At 45.9% G+C, this 12,412-nt stretch overlaps 1 protein-coding gene across 1 annotated transcript; it reads left to right on the top strand.

Annotated features, from left to right (window-relative positions):
* Positions 1-7,736: 7,736 nt before the first annotated feature.
* On the top strand, positions 7,737-12,307 carry lta (lymphotoxin alpha (TNF superfamily, member 1); the record flags this gene model as incomplete). Its single annotated transcript, XM_080471324.1, has 5 exons — positions 7,737-7,859; positions 8,395-8,437; positions 8,803-8,835; positions 8,945-8,977; positions 10,277-12,307. The coding sequence occupies 5 exons, from the start codon at positions 7,737-7,739 to the stop codon at positions 10,624-10,626; spliced, it is 582 nt and encodes a 193-aa protein (XP_080327450.1). The 3' UTR covers positions 10,627-12,307.
* Positions 12,308-12,412: the final 105 nt, after the last annotated feature.

The raw sequence follows: 12,412 nt of genomic DNA, 5'->3' as shown, positions 1-12,412 counted from the left end.
GAAATGTAAGACAAGAAAAATATCTGAAGAAAATAGAACATTCAATGATGCCTGGGCAGATTCATTTGCATTTACCTCTGATGAGAGTGGCCTACCAGTATGCCTAATTTGTGGAGAAAAACAATACGCACAGAGCCTTTGCTGAAAAATATCCAGAGGGAGAAGTGAGGAAAAAAAGCTGTTTCGGAACTGATGCGGAAGGCTGATCTGACGAAAAATCACTTCAAGAAGTGCGTGAAGTCTGCAAATTCAACAACATATGCAAGTTTTGTGGCCGCTCAGGAAATAGTCAGGCATGGGAAACCGTTCACAGATGGAGATTATATGAAACAATCATTCCTTAAGATTTCAGAACACCTAATCGCGGACTTTAAAAACAAGCAGGAAATTGTGCAGAAAATCAGAGAGATGTCTCTCTCTGCGAAGACTGTCAAAGACAGAACCATAAAAATGGCAGAAAATATCACAAAACAGCAAATTAAAGACGTCAATTCAGCTGCAGCGTACTCAATCGCCTGTGATGAGTCCAAAGACAAAAGTGACATTGAACAAATAGCGCTGTTCTGCCGATATGTGAACTCTGCTGGACCACAGGAAGAAATGGTGGAGCTGATACCACTAAAAGGCCAGACACGGGGGGAGGACATCTGTGAGGCTGTGCTTGATTGTTGACGAGCCAAAGAAATAAAAACAACCCACCTAGTGTCAGTGGCTACTGATGGGGCACCGAGTATGACTGGAGTGCACAGGGGCTTTGTGGCCTTGCTGCAGAAGTCACTGGATAGAAAGCTGCTCACTTTTCACTGCATCCTGCGCCAAGAGGCATTGTGCGCGCAAACTTTTCCTTCAGAATGCACAGAGGTCATGAATGTTGTCATTCAGATTGTCAATAAAATAATGGCAAAAGGTTTAACATCACCGCCAGTTCCGTTCGTTACTGGATGAGGTGGACAGCACATACGTACTCTGATCTCCTGCTGCACAACAGAGTCCGGTGGCTGTCCAGAGGAGAGGTGCTGAAACGTTTTGCTGCATGTCTGGGAGAGGTGAAAACTTTCACGAGCAGCAAAGGGCTCACCTTTCCTGAGCTGGAACAGCCAGAGTGGCTGGAAAAGCTGCACTTCGTTTGAGCGCAAACTGACAGTTTTAGCCAGAGATTTACAGAGAGGCACACTGTCCTCACTTCCCCTCTTTAAGGGAGTTAAAACAAGGTGATCAATTCAGAGTATTTGCAGTCTGCGATCACCACAATGCAAGCATCGTTTGGGAAACGATTCCGTGAGTTCAGAGAGGAAAAAAACCACATTGTCCTTCCCCGTCACTCCCCTGAACATCGATCCATCCCTGCTAAATGTGACTGCATTTGCAGGTGTAAGTCAACCTGATCTGGAGCTGGCTGACATAGCTGACAAAGACATGTGGGAGTCCAAATTCAAACGCTTGACAGAGGACCTTGAAGATGTTGCCCGTCAGAAGGCCACTCTTGCTCAGAATCACAAATGGAGTGATATTGAGAACCTTCCAAGACCGGACAAACTCGTGTTTGAGACATGGAATGCCATCCCCGACACCTACATGAACATGAAGACACATGCCTTTGGAGTCCTGTCGATCTTCGGATCCACATACTGTATGTGAGCAGCTATTCTCCACCATGAACTACATTAAAAACAAACACCGCTCACGCCTCACAGATGACAGCTTACAGTCCTGCGTAAAGATGAGAGTGACTTCGTACAGCCCCCGATTTGCAGACGCTGTGCGCAGAGGTTCAGGAGCAGAAGTCCCATTAACCAGGTAAAATAAATATTTATGCAGATATTTTGCAAATATTTATTTTTCATTGTTTAGTGACACAGTGCTTTTTTCCCCAATTTATTTTTTAAATTCAGGTCAAGGCTCCGCTACTTGCTCTGAAAGCCCAAAGGCGATGTAAGGATGACGGCTCACGGCATTTTTTTTGCTTTTGTTTGCCACATGGATAATTTAAGTTCAGCTTTTTAATTTATTTGAAAGAGACATTCAGACATTGTATTATTTTTTCAAGAATTCAAAATGTTCAAAATGTGTTTATCACATAGATAAAATTGAATTTTCTCTGTAGCACGTCGTGGATTTCATAAGCAACACACTTTAGTTGTTTATACAAAGTGTAAAGGTAAGAAAAAGCAATATATACAGTGTTATCTTCATTTTAGATAAGATGGTAGCCCATCTTCAAAAGGGTAGTCAAAGCACTAATAAGTGTACGGCTGGGGTGAACCCCGAAGCATGAAAGGGAAGTTGTTGTTGTTTTTTTTTAAATATTTTTTCTTTCTATTTAATAAATGCGTTCATAAATAAATTCATTTTAGATGTCAAAAAGTATTTGCGGCTCCCAGTGTTTTCTTTTCCGTGGAAACCGGATCAAATGGCTCTTTCGGTGTTAAAGGTTGCCGACCCCTGGTTTAGTCGTACACACACACACACACACACACACACACACACACACACACACACACACACACACACACACACACACACACACGCACAAACACACCCACACACACGACTTCCCCTGTTAGGACGAAACAAAACACCTCATCATTTTGTTCCACTTTCATTCACAAGGGTTTTTTTTATTCCGCCTACGTTGAATGTTAGAGTCTTCAGGGCCTTTCCCTTCCTGCTGCTGCAGCACATCATCCAAATAACTGAGTGTGTGTGTGGGAGCTGAATTTCTTAATATGTGACTCCACATTAGCAGAAGTTCTCCGGGGGAGGGGTTCTGAGTTCAGTCGACACTCTTTAGGCTTCATATCAACCAACAGTAAAGAGGAACCTGGATCCTCCCGGGTTGGAGAGGGGTGAGCCTGCAAGTCAAGACCGAGGGCAGAGGATCCCTGCAGGAAGATCTGCTGCAGCCCTGAGCTGTGGGGAGAAAAGCTGGAGAAAATGAAGGTACTGATGAAGCCACTTAGATGTTTAACACTTTGATCATGAGTCAGTCTGGATCGGCTCCAGCTACAACCTGAAATTTACCACAATGTGACTCTTCACAATAAAATAATAAATTAAGAAAACACCCCATAATGACCACAGAGACGGATTATTCAGCGCACACAGTGGAAGTAGTTGTTGGACTTGGTTCAGACTCGTTTTCAGATTAAAAGTCTGAATGTTTTTTTGTTTTGTTTTGTTTTTCTGGATTACAGATTATTAAAGCGACTGTGAACGGTGGGATTCTGGTACGTTCTGTTCCCTCTTCGACGAGACGCTGATCCTGTGTGTTAAAGTTAAAGACACTCAGGTGTGACGAGGTGGAGCGTCCACATCCTGCAAATCCCACAAATATAATATAAATGTTAATTTTGAGCCAAACTGACATTTCGAAACTGTTCCTAGAACCATCTCGGCTTTGTGATTATATAAAGCTGCAAAAAGGGTTTAAGCTCCGCCCCAAACTAGATCCAATCATTTCTAAATCGATGCTTACACACGTCTGAAGAATCGGTCCAATCCTGTCCGGAGGTTCCCCAACAGAACCCTCATCCACGCTACTCGTCTTCTTCCCAGAATGCATCCCGGTGGTCTCTGTTCCTCAGATAAGCTCCGCCCACATGCCTGACCTCACCTCTCCCATCAGAGCTCTGTGTTTCAGAGGAGGAACCAGGTAATCCGCCCGGACCGGGTCCAACGCCGTTCCACGGTGGAGGAATTAGTAAAACGCAGCCTCAGCTTTGACCTGCGGACGGAAAAGACACAAGTTAACTATAAACGACGATGTAACCCCGCCCCCCTCTCAGTGACGTCACCTAACAACACCAACATGGCGGACCACCTGCTCCAGGTGGCGCTGCAGAAGCTGCTGATGCTCGTCACTTTAATAAGGACACGTGATGGATTTGTTCAATAAGAAGATTTTTTTTCATGCTCCGTGTCTTCTTCTCTGTTTCTGGTGTATTTCTGTGGCGGTGGCCTGGCATCATATTGAGGCGTGTTCAGAGTGACGTGTGCAAAGGATTTTTGAAAGAACAGCAGGGATATAAAAAGATGGTTTTGGGCCTCAGGCTGCTCTAACAGAGCGACTCAGTATTTATCTGGATATATATTTTATCAAACGGAGACTTTGCTGCATGTGATATAAAACGGAGCCTCGGCTCGACAGACACTGTTTGACTTGTGTTTCTGGGGTGATGAAATGAAAGTGTGTCATGAGAGTGAAAGATAACCGCCGCAGGGAAGTCACCTGTGGACGGAGCTGCAAGTTGGTGAGAGTTTATTTGGCCCCAGCGCGTTAGCGGGGACGGCCCCCGCCCGCCACGGCGGCCCCCGGCTGTTTGTTAAGATGCTGCGGCAGCACGCCAACACCGCGGTAAGAGCATGAAACCAAAAGCTGTGAACAGAAGGAACCTTCTCCAGCTGTCGATCCAGTTTCACAACCGTTTCAGAACAACTTCCTCAATTCCTCTCGTTTATTCCTCAACTGCTTCAAAACAACTCTATCACCAATATCACCATCAGCATTAGCAGAGCTGCTCCCGTTAGCTTTAGCTAATGAGCGCCGCTGCTGCCTCGTCACTGAGTCCCCGCCCACACGTCAAAACAATCCTCATTCTTTTATTTCCATCCACACGGAACCATGAAATCTACTCAAAACAATGAAGCCCACATGCCAGGCCTATAGGTGGCGCCGTAACACCGCCGAAAACAGAGAAGAAGACACAAAATCTTATTGAAACAAATCCACCATGTTTCCTTACTAAAGCGACGAGCATCAGCATCTTCTGCAGCGCCACCTGGAGCAGGTAGTCCTACATGTTACACGTCACGGTGAGGGGGGCGGGGTTATAGGTAGAGAGGCGTGTCCATGACATCATCGTTGTAAGCGTATGTGCGTCTTGCGCATCCACACGTCAAAGCCGAGGCGGCGTTTTGGAATTCCTCCACTCTGGAACCGTTTTCAGGCTCCTAGAACGCCGCGTCATGTGGACGATCAGACAGACACGGTGTCATGGAGTGGGCGGGGCCTGAGGGGATAAACTTTGCGGGGGCTTGTCATGGAGTCATTCTGCTCACGACAGAAGAGAAAGTCCCCCGCCCCGTTTTATTTAGTGTGAAACCGTGACAGTGACCTATAAAGAGTCGCCCACCACCGACAGGAGCGGCAAACCACAGGCAGGTTCAGCGGCTCGTCTCCGCTCGTCGTACAACTCAGCCGCCGCTCTCTCCTCACGACCGCTCAGAGTTGGAATAAGTTTGGTTTTCATTCATCTCTTCACGAGGGGAAAATGTTTTTTCAGCTTCTGTCACACTGATACAACTGTTAGCATCAGCGTTGGCATGAGCTAAGTCGCTCTACCTCTGCTCACTCAGATTCTAATCAGATTAGCATTAGAATGATAGTCCACTGTTGCTATTAGCATTAACAACCGCTGCCCTCTGCTTAGCATTAGCATTATCCAAAGCTTCTATCTCCAGGACAGAGCTGCTCTGTTACGATTAGACTGAACTCTTGTTTACTGGAGAAAGAGCCTCTAACGCAGTGCTCCTGACAGCAACGAGAAAGAGGTTCAACTGTAGGTAATCTAGATTATAGAGGGTCTTCCTCCTCTAACAGCCAGATTATAGAGCACCGTCCTCTTCTAACATCAGGTTATAGAGCATCCCCCCTCTGACATCAGATTATAGAGCATTTTCCTCCTCTAACATCCAGATTACAGAGCATGTCCCTCCCCTGACATCGACATTATAGAGCATCTTCCTCCTCTAACATCAGATTATAGAGCATCTTCCTGCTCTAACATCAGGTTATAGAGTATATCCCCACTTACATCAGATTATAGAGCATATTCCTCCGCTAACACCAGATTATAGAGCGTCTCCCCCTCTTACATCAGAGCATAGAGCACCTTCTTCCGCTTACATCAGATTATAGAGCATATTCCTCCTCTAATATCAGGTTATAGAGCATCTCCCCCCCTGACATCAAATTATAGAGCATCTTCTTCCTCTAACATTCACATTATAGAGTATCTTCCTTCACATGATTTCTTGTGACCATTTTTAAGGATACATCAGTTTTTATATAGAACAGCTCGTCTAAAGTAAATATCTAATCTCTGTCTTCACCAGTGCTCAGCTTCATGAAACATGCTCTAGATCCACGAATGGAGCCTCCTCCTCCTCCTCCTCCTCCTCCACAGCCTCCGTCCCCTGTCGCTGTGAGCTATAAGCTCTCAGTGGGCTGGTGTGAAGGGAAAACCCTGCCAGACTGAAGCAGAGAGCTCACACACACACACACACACACAGACACACACACACGGTGAGTAACTCACACACTGCTGTCCCTCCTGCTTGTCTGAGGAATTCTGGGCTTTCTTTAACCCTCTGGTCTGTGGTCGACTTCTCTGCTGCTGAAATTCTCAAAATCTGAAAGTTTTCCTGAGACGGAGAAGGATGAGGATGTGAAGGAGGAGGAGGAAGGTCACAGAGTGAGGAGGGATTATCACAGCAGATTACTGAACTGTTCTCTATGATGACACCAGAAAGTGTTGTGCTGATGTTTGTATGTTGTTGAGTTTGATTTAAGCTCCTGGATCTGAAGAGTCTCTTTGATCCATAACTTCACTAGTTTTCACATGTGTGAGTTTGGTGGTGTGTTAACGGGAGGCCAGTCAAGACAATGAATTTGTTTAATCTAATCATTAATTTACCAGAACAGCTGAGGACTAGAGATTTGTTTGGATTGTGATTTGAACGTGGATGAATTGAGATGTTTTTATCAGAACAGTGAGACTTTATATTGAACCTGGTTCAACTGATCCACCAGCCGCTGCTTGACGTGTTGGAAGTTTCCCTCCATCGACTCCACACTTCATCCCCACCGAGCGCCGTGGGGGGGCTGGACGGATCGCAGACCCTGGACTCATCCCGGGCAGGTTAAACCTGGACAGGTGAGCAGACCGTCAGCGCACCGGTGCTCAGGGGGAACATGCAGACTCCACACACACACAACCAACTGGGACTCGAACCAGACATAGAAGACCGAGCTAATCACTTCACCACAGAGCCGCCTGGTCCAGTTCAGGGTCTGGTGTGTGTGTGTGTGTGTGTGTGTGTGTGTGTGTGTGTGTGTGTGTGTGTGTGTGTGTGTGTGTGTGTGTGGTGTGAGAGTTACACAAAAAACTCCCATCGAGGTAAAAATGCCACTGCAGCTGAGAGCTCTGTGGTCAAAGTGCAAAGTGAGCAAAAGAAGCTACTGTGTGTGTGTGTGTGTGTGTGTGTGTGTGTGTGTGTGTGTGTGTGTGTGTGTGTGTGTGTGTGTGTGTGTGTGTGTGTGTGTGTGTGTGTGTGTGTGTGTGTGTGTGTGTGTGTGTGTGTGTGTGTGTGTGTGTCATGTTAACATCTGGTTCAAACCACTGGAGCTTTTTTCTCTTGTGTTTTCTTTGTGGTGAAAAAGGGAATTTGTTGCTCGTTTGTTTTGGCTGAATGGAAACATGAAGGAGTTTCACTGGAGGCTGTACTTCACCCAGTCATCTCACAACACCACAACTTCACAACATCATGGTCTCTGTTAATCAACAAACCAAATAAAACCAGAAATCACACGGTGGCTGGAGCTGGAGGTGGAACATAAAATTTCTCTTTCAGGGAAAAACCCTCCAGAACCAGATTCATCAACTCTACTTACCTGTGTGTGTGTGTGTGTGTGTGTGTGTGTGTGTGTGTGTGTGTGTGTGTGTGTGTGTTGCAGGATGGCGGGACAGTCCAGGTCCTCTCACAAGTACCTGTTACTCCAGGTGTGGTGTGCTCTCCTCACTGTGTTCATGGTCGCCATGGCAGTGATACTCGTTTCAGTCAAGACCCAGTCAGGACAGGTGAGTACATTATCCATCCATCCATCCATCCATCCATCCATCCATCCATCCATCCATCCATCCATCCATCCATCAGTCGTACCATCATGCCACTTTTTCTCAGCATATTTGGGTGTGATTCCTCAGTTGAGCCTCCAGGTGGCAGCACCTTCATAACTGACTGAACTCGAGTTGAATGGGTTTAATATGAATCAGTGAGGTGTTCAGTGTTGAAGAAGGAGGAGGAGGAGGAGGAGGAGGAGGAGGAGGAGGAGGGTGGGGGGGGGGGGGGGGGGGGGAAGAAGAAGAAGAAGAAGAAGAAGAAGCTTCAGTTGTAGTTACTGAAGCTTCTTAGCTTTGCCCAACAGGTGAAGAACATCGGAGCTGCTGTCTCACTTCATGAAATCCACTGTTAGCTATAGCATTAGCTCAGGTTCTAGTTTTTTTAGTTACTATTTCCTAACATCCAGATCACAGAGCGTCTTCCTCCACAGTGAAAGTTTGTATTGTAATCTTTTAATCGTAGAATTACTCATTAGCGTCTTTGTTTCTTCAGGTTGGAGTTTCCACGTTGAGGCCAAACGACTCCAGTCCAACAGGTTCGTTTCCTGCCTTCATTTTGTAACTGGAGCTGCTGACCGTGGTGGTCCTAACACCGAACCCTGTGGAACTCCAGATTAACTCTGGCTGAAGACATGAACAAAGTGGAATATGATTCAAAACAAACTCAGTTTTGTTCCTTCACTCCCAGTCACATCTCCAGGTGGTGAAATGATGTGACTGGTGGATTCTAAAGATGTAACAGATAAATATGTTTAAGGTCAGGAGACGATGGTTCTTCATGGTTATTGATCTTCACCAGAGCCTGAAATCTGAAACGGCTTCTGTCTAATTGGCCACTGAATACCAGACATGTTGTTGATGCTTCATACAAACTGGTGAAACTGTGACTCCTCCTCCCCAGCCGGACCTTTCCAAGAGGCTTTGCAGTCAGCGGGTGAGCAAAGTTTTTACCACCGATTTTCACGTCATTTCAGATTTACCGATGTGAACGAGAGAAAAATGTAAAATATTGATCTGCAGCTGAAGGTCTGACTGTCTTTCAGGGAAGTCTCTCTCATACATCCAGCTGATCAAGTGTGAGTACAACCAGCATTTTATATCTGATCTTTTATTCATTTATTTCTAATTATTCTCCTCTGTCGGAGTCAAGACATACTTGTTGCCATAGTAACCAGTGGCGGTGCCAGAGATTTTTTTCTGCTGGTGCTTCGGGGAGAGTGACAGTGATGTTGGGGATCTCTAGTTGATTTTCTACTGTAGCGCCGACAATAAGTGCGCCGATTGGCTGAATCCCATTACACTGCTTTTTAGTTAAAAAGAATAAATGCGTACACTCATGTTTTTTTGGTGTATTCATAAATTGACAAAACAACAGATGATAATTCTCACACATAAAAAAATCTAAATAAACCCTTTAAAAAAAAACAACCATATATTTCTCGGCGGTGCTATGGGGGTTCTATGGCTATCCCAGGGGGCGCTACAGCACATATCTTTGCCTTCATCAGCTCCTGTGTACACATATTAACCTATTACACATCATGTGACACAACCTTTTGATGTTTCGTGTCACATGAGACTGTAACTAATGAGTCCTGCTGTGATTGGCTGACCTGTGAGTCTTCATTGCTGCTGTGACCACATGAGGGCGCCACAGATCGTATGATCCGAGTGCCGCTGAGCTTTTTCTCATTCACATCTCCAGAACCTGATGAAAGTCAATAAATATTTCAAGAACTTTAACCCTCAGAAGTCAATATGAAACTTTTCTTGACTTTTCAATCGCCCGCGGAGGAAAAAAAATAAAAAGTTGCCATGTAAAAGACGAAGTTGCCACTTCCAGTTGCCCAGAGACGTCTCGGCTGAACTCGTTGACCCCGCTTGTCACTATTCTGTCTCCGTGGCTCTCAAAGCTGCTCGACGCCCACGGACTCCGACGTCTGTGTGCGAGCGGCTGAGAGTCGTTGTGAGGAACGTGGGCGGCGTTTACAGCAAAGCAGCCGGAGACACGGCAGGTCGAGTAGTGGGGGGGTGGGGGGGTGGTGGGGGGGGGGGGGGTGGGGGGGGTGGCGGGGGAGGGGATCAGACAGAAAGGAGTTTTTCTGCCAAACAAATCAATTGAGTTTCTTATTATACACCAGTGATATCTCTGGATGGGAGCATTTCTCTCTGGACGTATCGAATAAACTTTTTTTTATTTATAGCTTTAATAAATTCCCCATGAAACTATTGGCAACATTCTTGAGTTTAATATCATATAAGTGCAACAAAACAATAAAAGCTTAAATGAAATGAAAACAGTTGAGTAAAAGCTGAGTTCCTTCTGGGTGAGCTGAGCTCTGGTGACTGACCCGAGGTGTGTTGACCTTCTGCAGCTCAGGACGGAGGTTCCTGGGAAGAATCCCCGGTCTGCCAGCTCTGCTCCCTCCGCCTGCTGGACAAGTCCATCCTCTGCGGGGAGGAGGGGCTGTACTGGGTCTACGCCCTGGTCAGCTTCAGGAAGCAGCCCGGCTCACACCCGACCAGGTCCGTGGTCCTGAGGAGGAACGGCGGTCTGCACCGCAGAGAGAAGACGCTGGTGGAGGGAACGTTCTCCAACACCACAGAGGGCTCGGTGTGGGTGGCCAAGATCGTGAAGCTGATGGAGGGAGACCAGGTCAGCCTGCACCTCGAAGCACCCATCCTGAAGGACAACACGCACTGGGGGGCCTATCGCCTCCGTTAACACCACCCTCCGCTTTCAACATCCTCCTCCTGTTCGAACATGCCGGGACTGCGGACTATGTTGAACACCAGACCAGGGATTTCAGAACCCTGGTGAACCTGCTGAAGCCTCCTGTAGGATCAGCAACATGTCCAGGTTCCTCCACCTCCTCAATCCAGAGACAGATCTACTCCACCTCCTCCCTCCAGAGACAGACATTCGCCATCTACTCCCTCCAGAGACTCTCTTCACCTCTTCTCCACCTCCTCCCTCCAGAGACAGCTCTACTCCACCTCCTCCCTCCAGAGACAGATCTACTCCACCTCCTCCCTCCAGAGACAGACCTTCTCCATCTACTCCCTCCAGAGACATCTTCTCCACCTCGTCCTGGTCCTTCATGCTCGGTAAACCTCCTGCAGGAAGCAAGTCAGAACCAGGACAGAAGTTTTGGTGGACCTTCTTCTTCCAAGTCGCTCAGGCAGGAGATACAGTCTACATGGGTTCTTCATCCTGGTTATCCAAGTCTAAACACAGTTTGCAGAGGTTTGATCCAGAAACTCTAGATTTGGTTTAAGTCTCAATATTTCACTCAGGAAAGAACAAAAAAATCAAACTTGAAAAGTTTTAGATCAAAGAAAAAAAGTCCTTTGATGATCTTTATGGCCACGTTTGACAGTAAAATGCAGAAAAAGTTAAATTCATTAAGTTTTAAATGAAGATTATTTGTCTGCCACTGAGACATGGAATTACGTCTAAATGGTGCCGTCACTTTAGATCAGGGTCAAACTCACATCTTCTGATGATCAATCTATCATTTCAGTGCAAATCGAAGAGTAATTCAGTAGAAGAAAATTCTGCTAACTGCTAATCAGATGCTAATGAATCTCCAGTAAGCTGCTGCTAGTGTTTCACCTCATCCTCACAAACTGAACCCAACCGGACTGAACCGAACTGAACCAAACCAAACTGAACCCAACCGGACTGAACCCAACCGAACCAAACTGAACCGAACCGAACTGAACCGAACCGAACTGAACAGAACCGAACTGAACCGAACCGAACCGAACCAAATGGAACCAAACTGAACCAAACTGAACCAAACCAAACTGAATCGAACCGGACTGAACCGAACAGAACTGAACTGAGCCAAACCAAACCAAACCAAACTGAACCCAACCGGACTGAACCGAACTGAGCCAAACTGAACCCAACCGAACTAAACTGAACCTAACCGAATGGAACCAAACTGAACCAGACCAAACTGAACCGAACCGAACCGAAATTAAATTAAATGAACCACACTGAACTGAACCAACTCTGCCTGGATCATGTGCTTTTACTCTTTGATTTCTACACCTTCCTGTCTTCTGGACTGTACCACTTTAGACTGTACCACTTTGGACTGTACGACTATGGACTGTACCACTTTAGACTATACCATTTTAGACTGTACCACTTTGGACTGTACGACTATGGACTGTACCACTTTAGACTATACCACATTGGACTGTACCACTTTGGACTGTACCACTTTGAGCAGAACGTTTGACCTCCACCTTTAAACCTCCAGTCGTTTGATATGATATTAAAATCTTAAGCTTTTAAAAGAATGTTTTCTGTCACTAATGTTCGTTTATTTACCTGCTTTGTGTAATTTATTGACCGAGATGTTTTATCATGTAATAATAAATATTTGACTCTGATGATTTTAAAGCCTCTCTCCAATGTTCTCCGTGTCTTGTGTTTTCTGCAGACTGAGGTCAGTTTGTAGTTTTAGATGTTATTTTACAGGTTTGCACATTTTTGC

Source organism: Lipophrys pholis (assembly GCF_963383615.2).
Source record: "Lipophrys pholis genome assembly, chromosome: 9".
NCBI lineage: Eukaryota > Metazoa > Chordata > Actinopteri > Blenniiformes > Blenniidae > Lipophrys > Lipophrys pholis.
The sequence above is the reverse complement of the archived record's forward strand: the minus strand, read 5'-3'. Positions and strand labels throughout refer to the sequence as shown.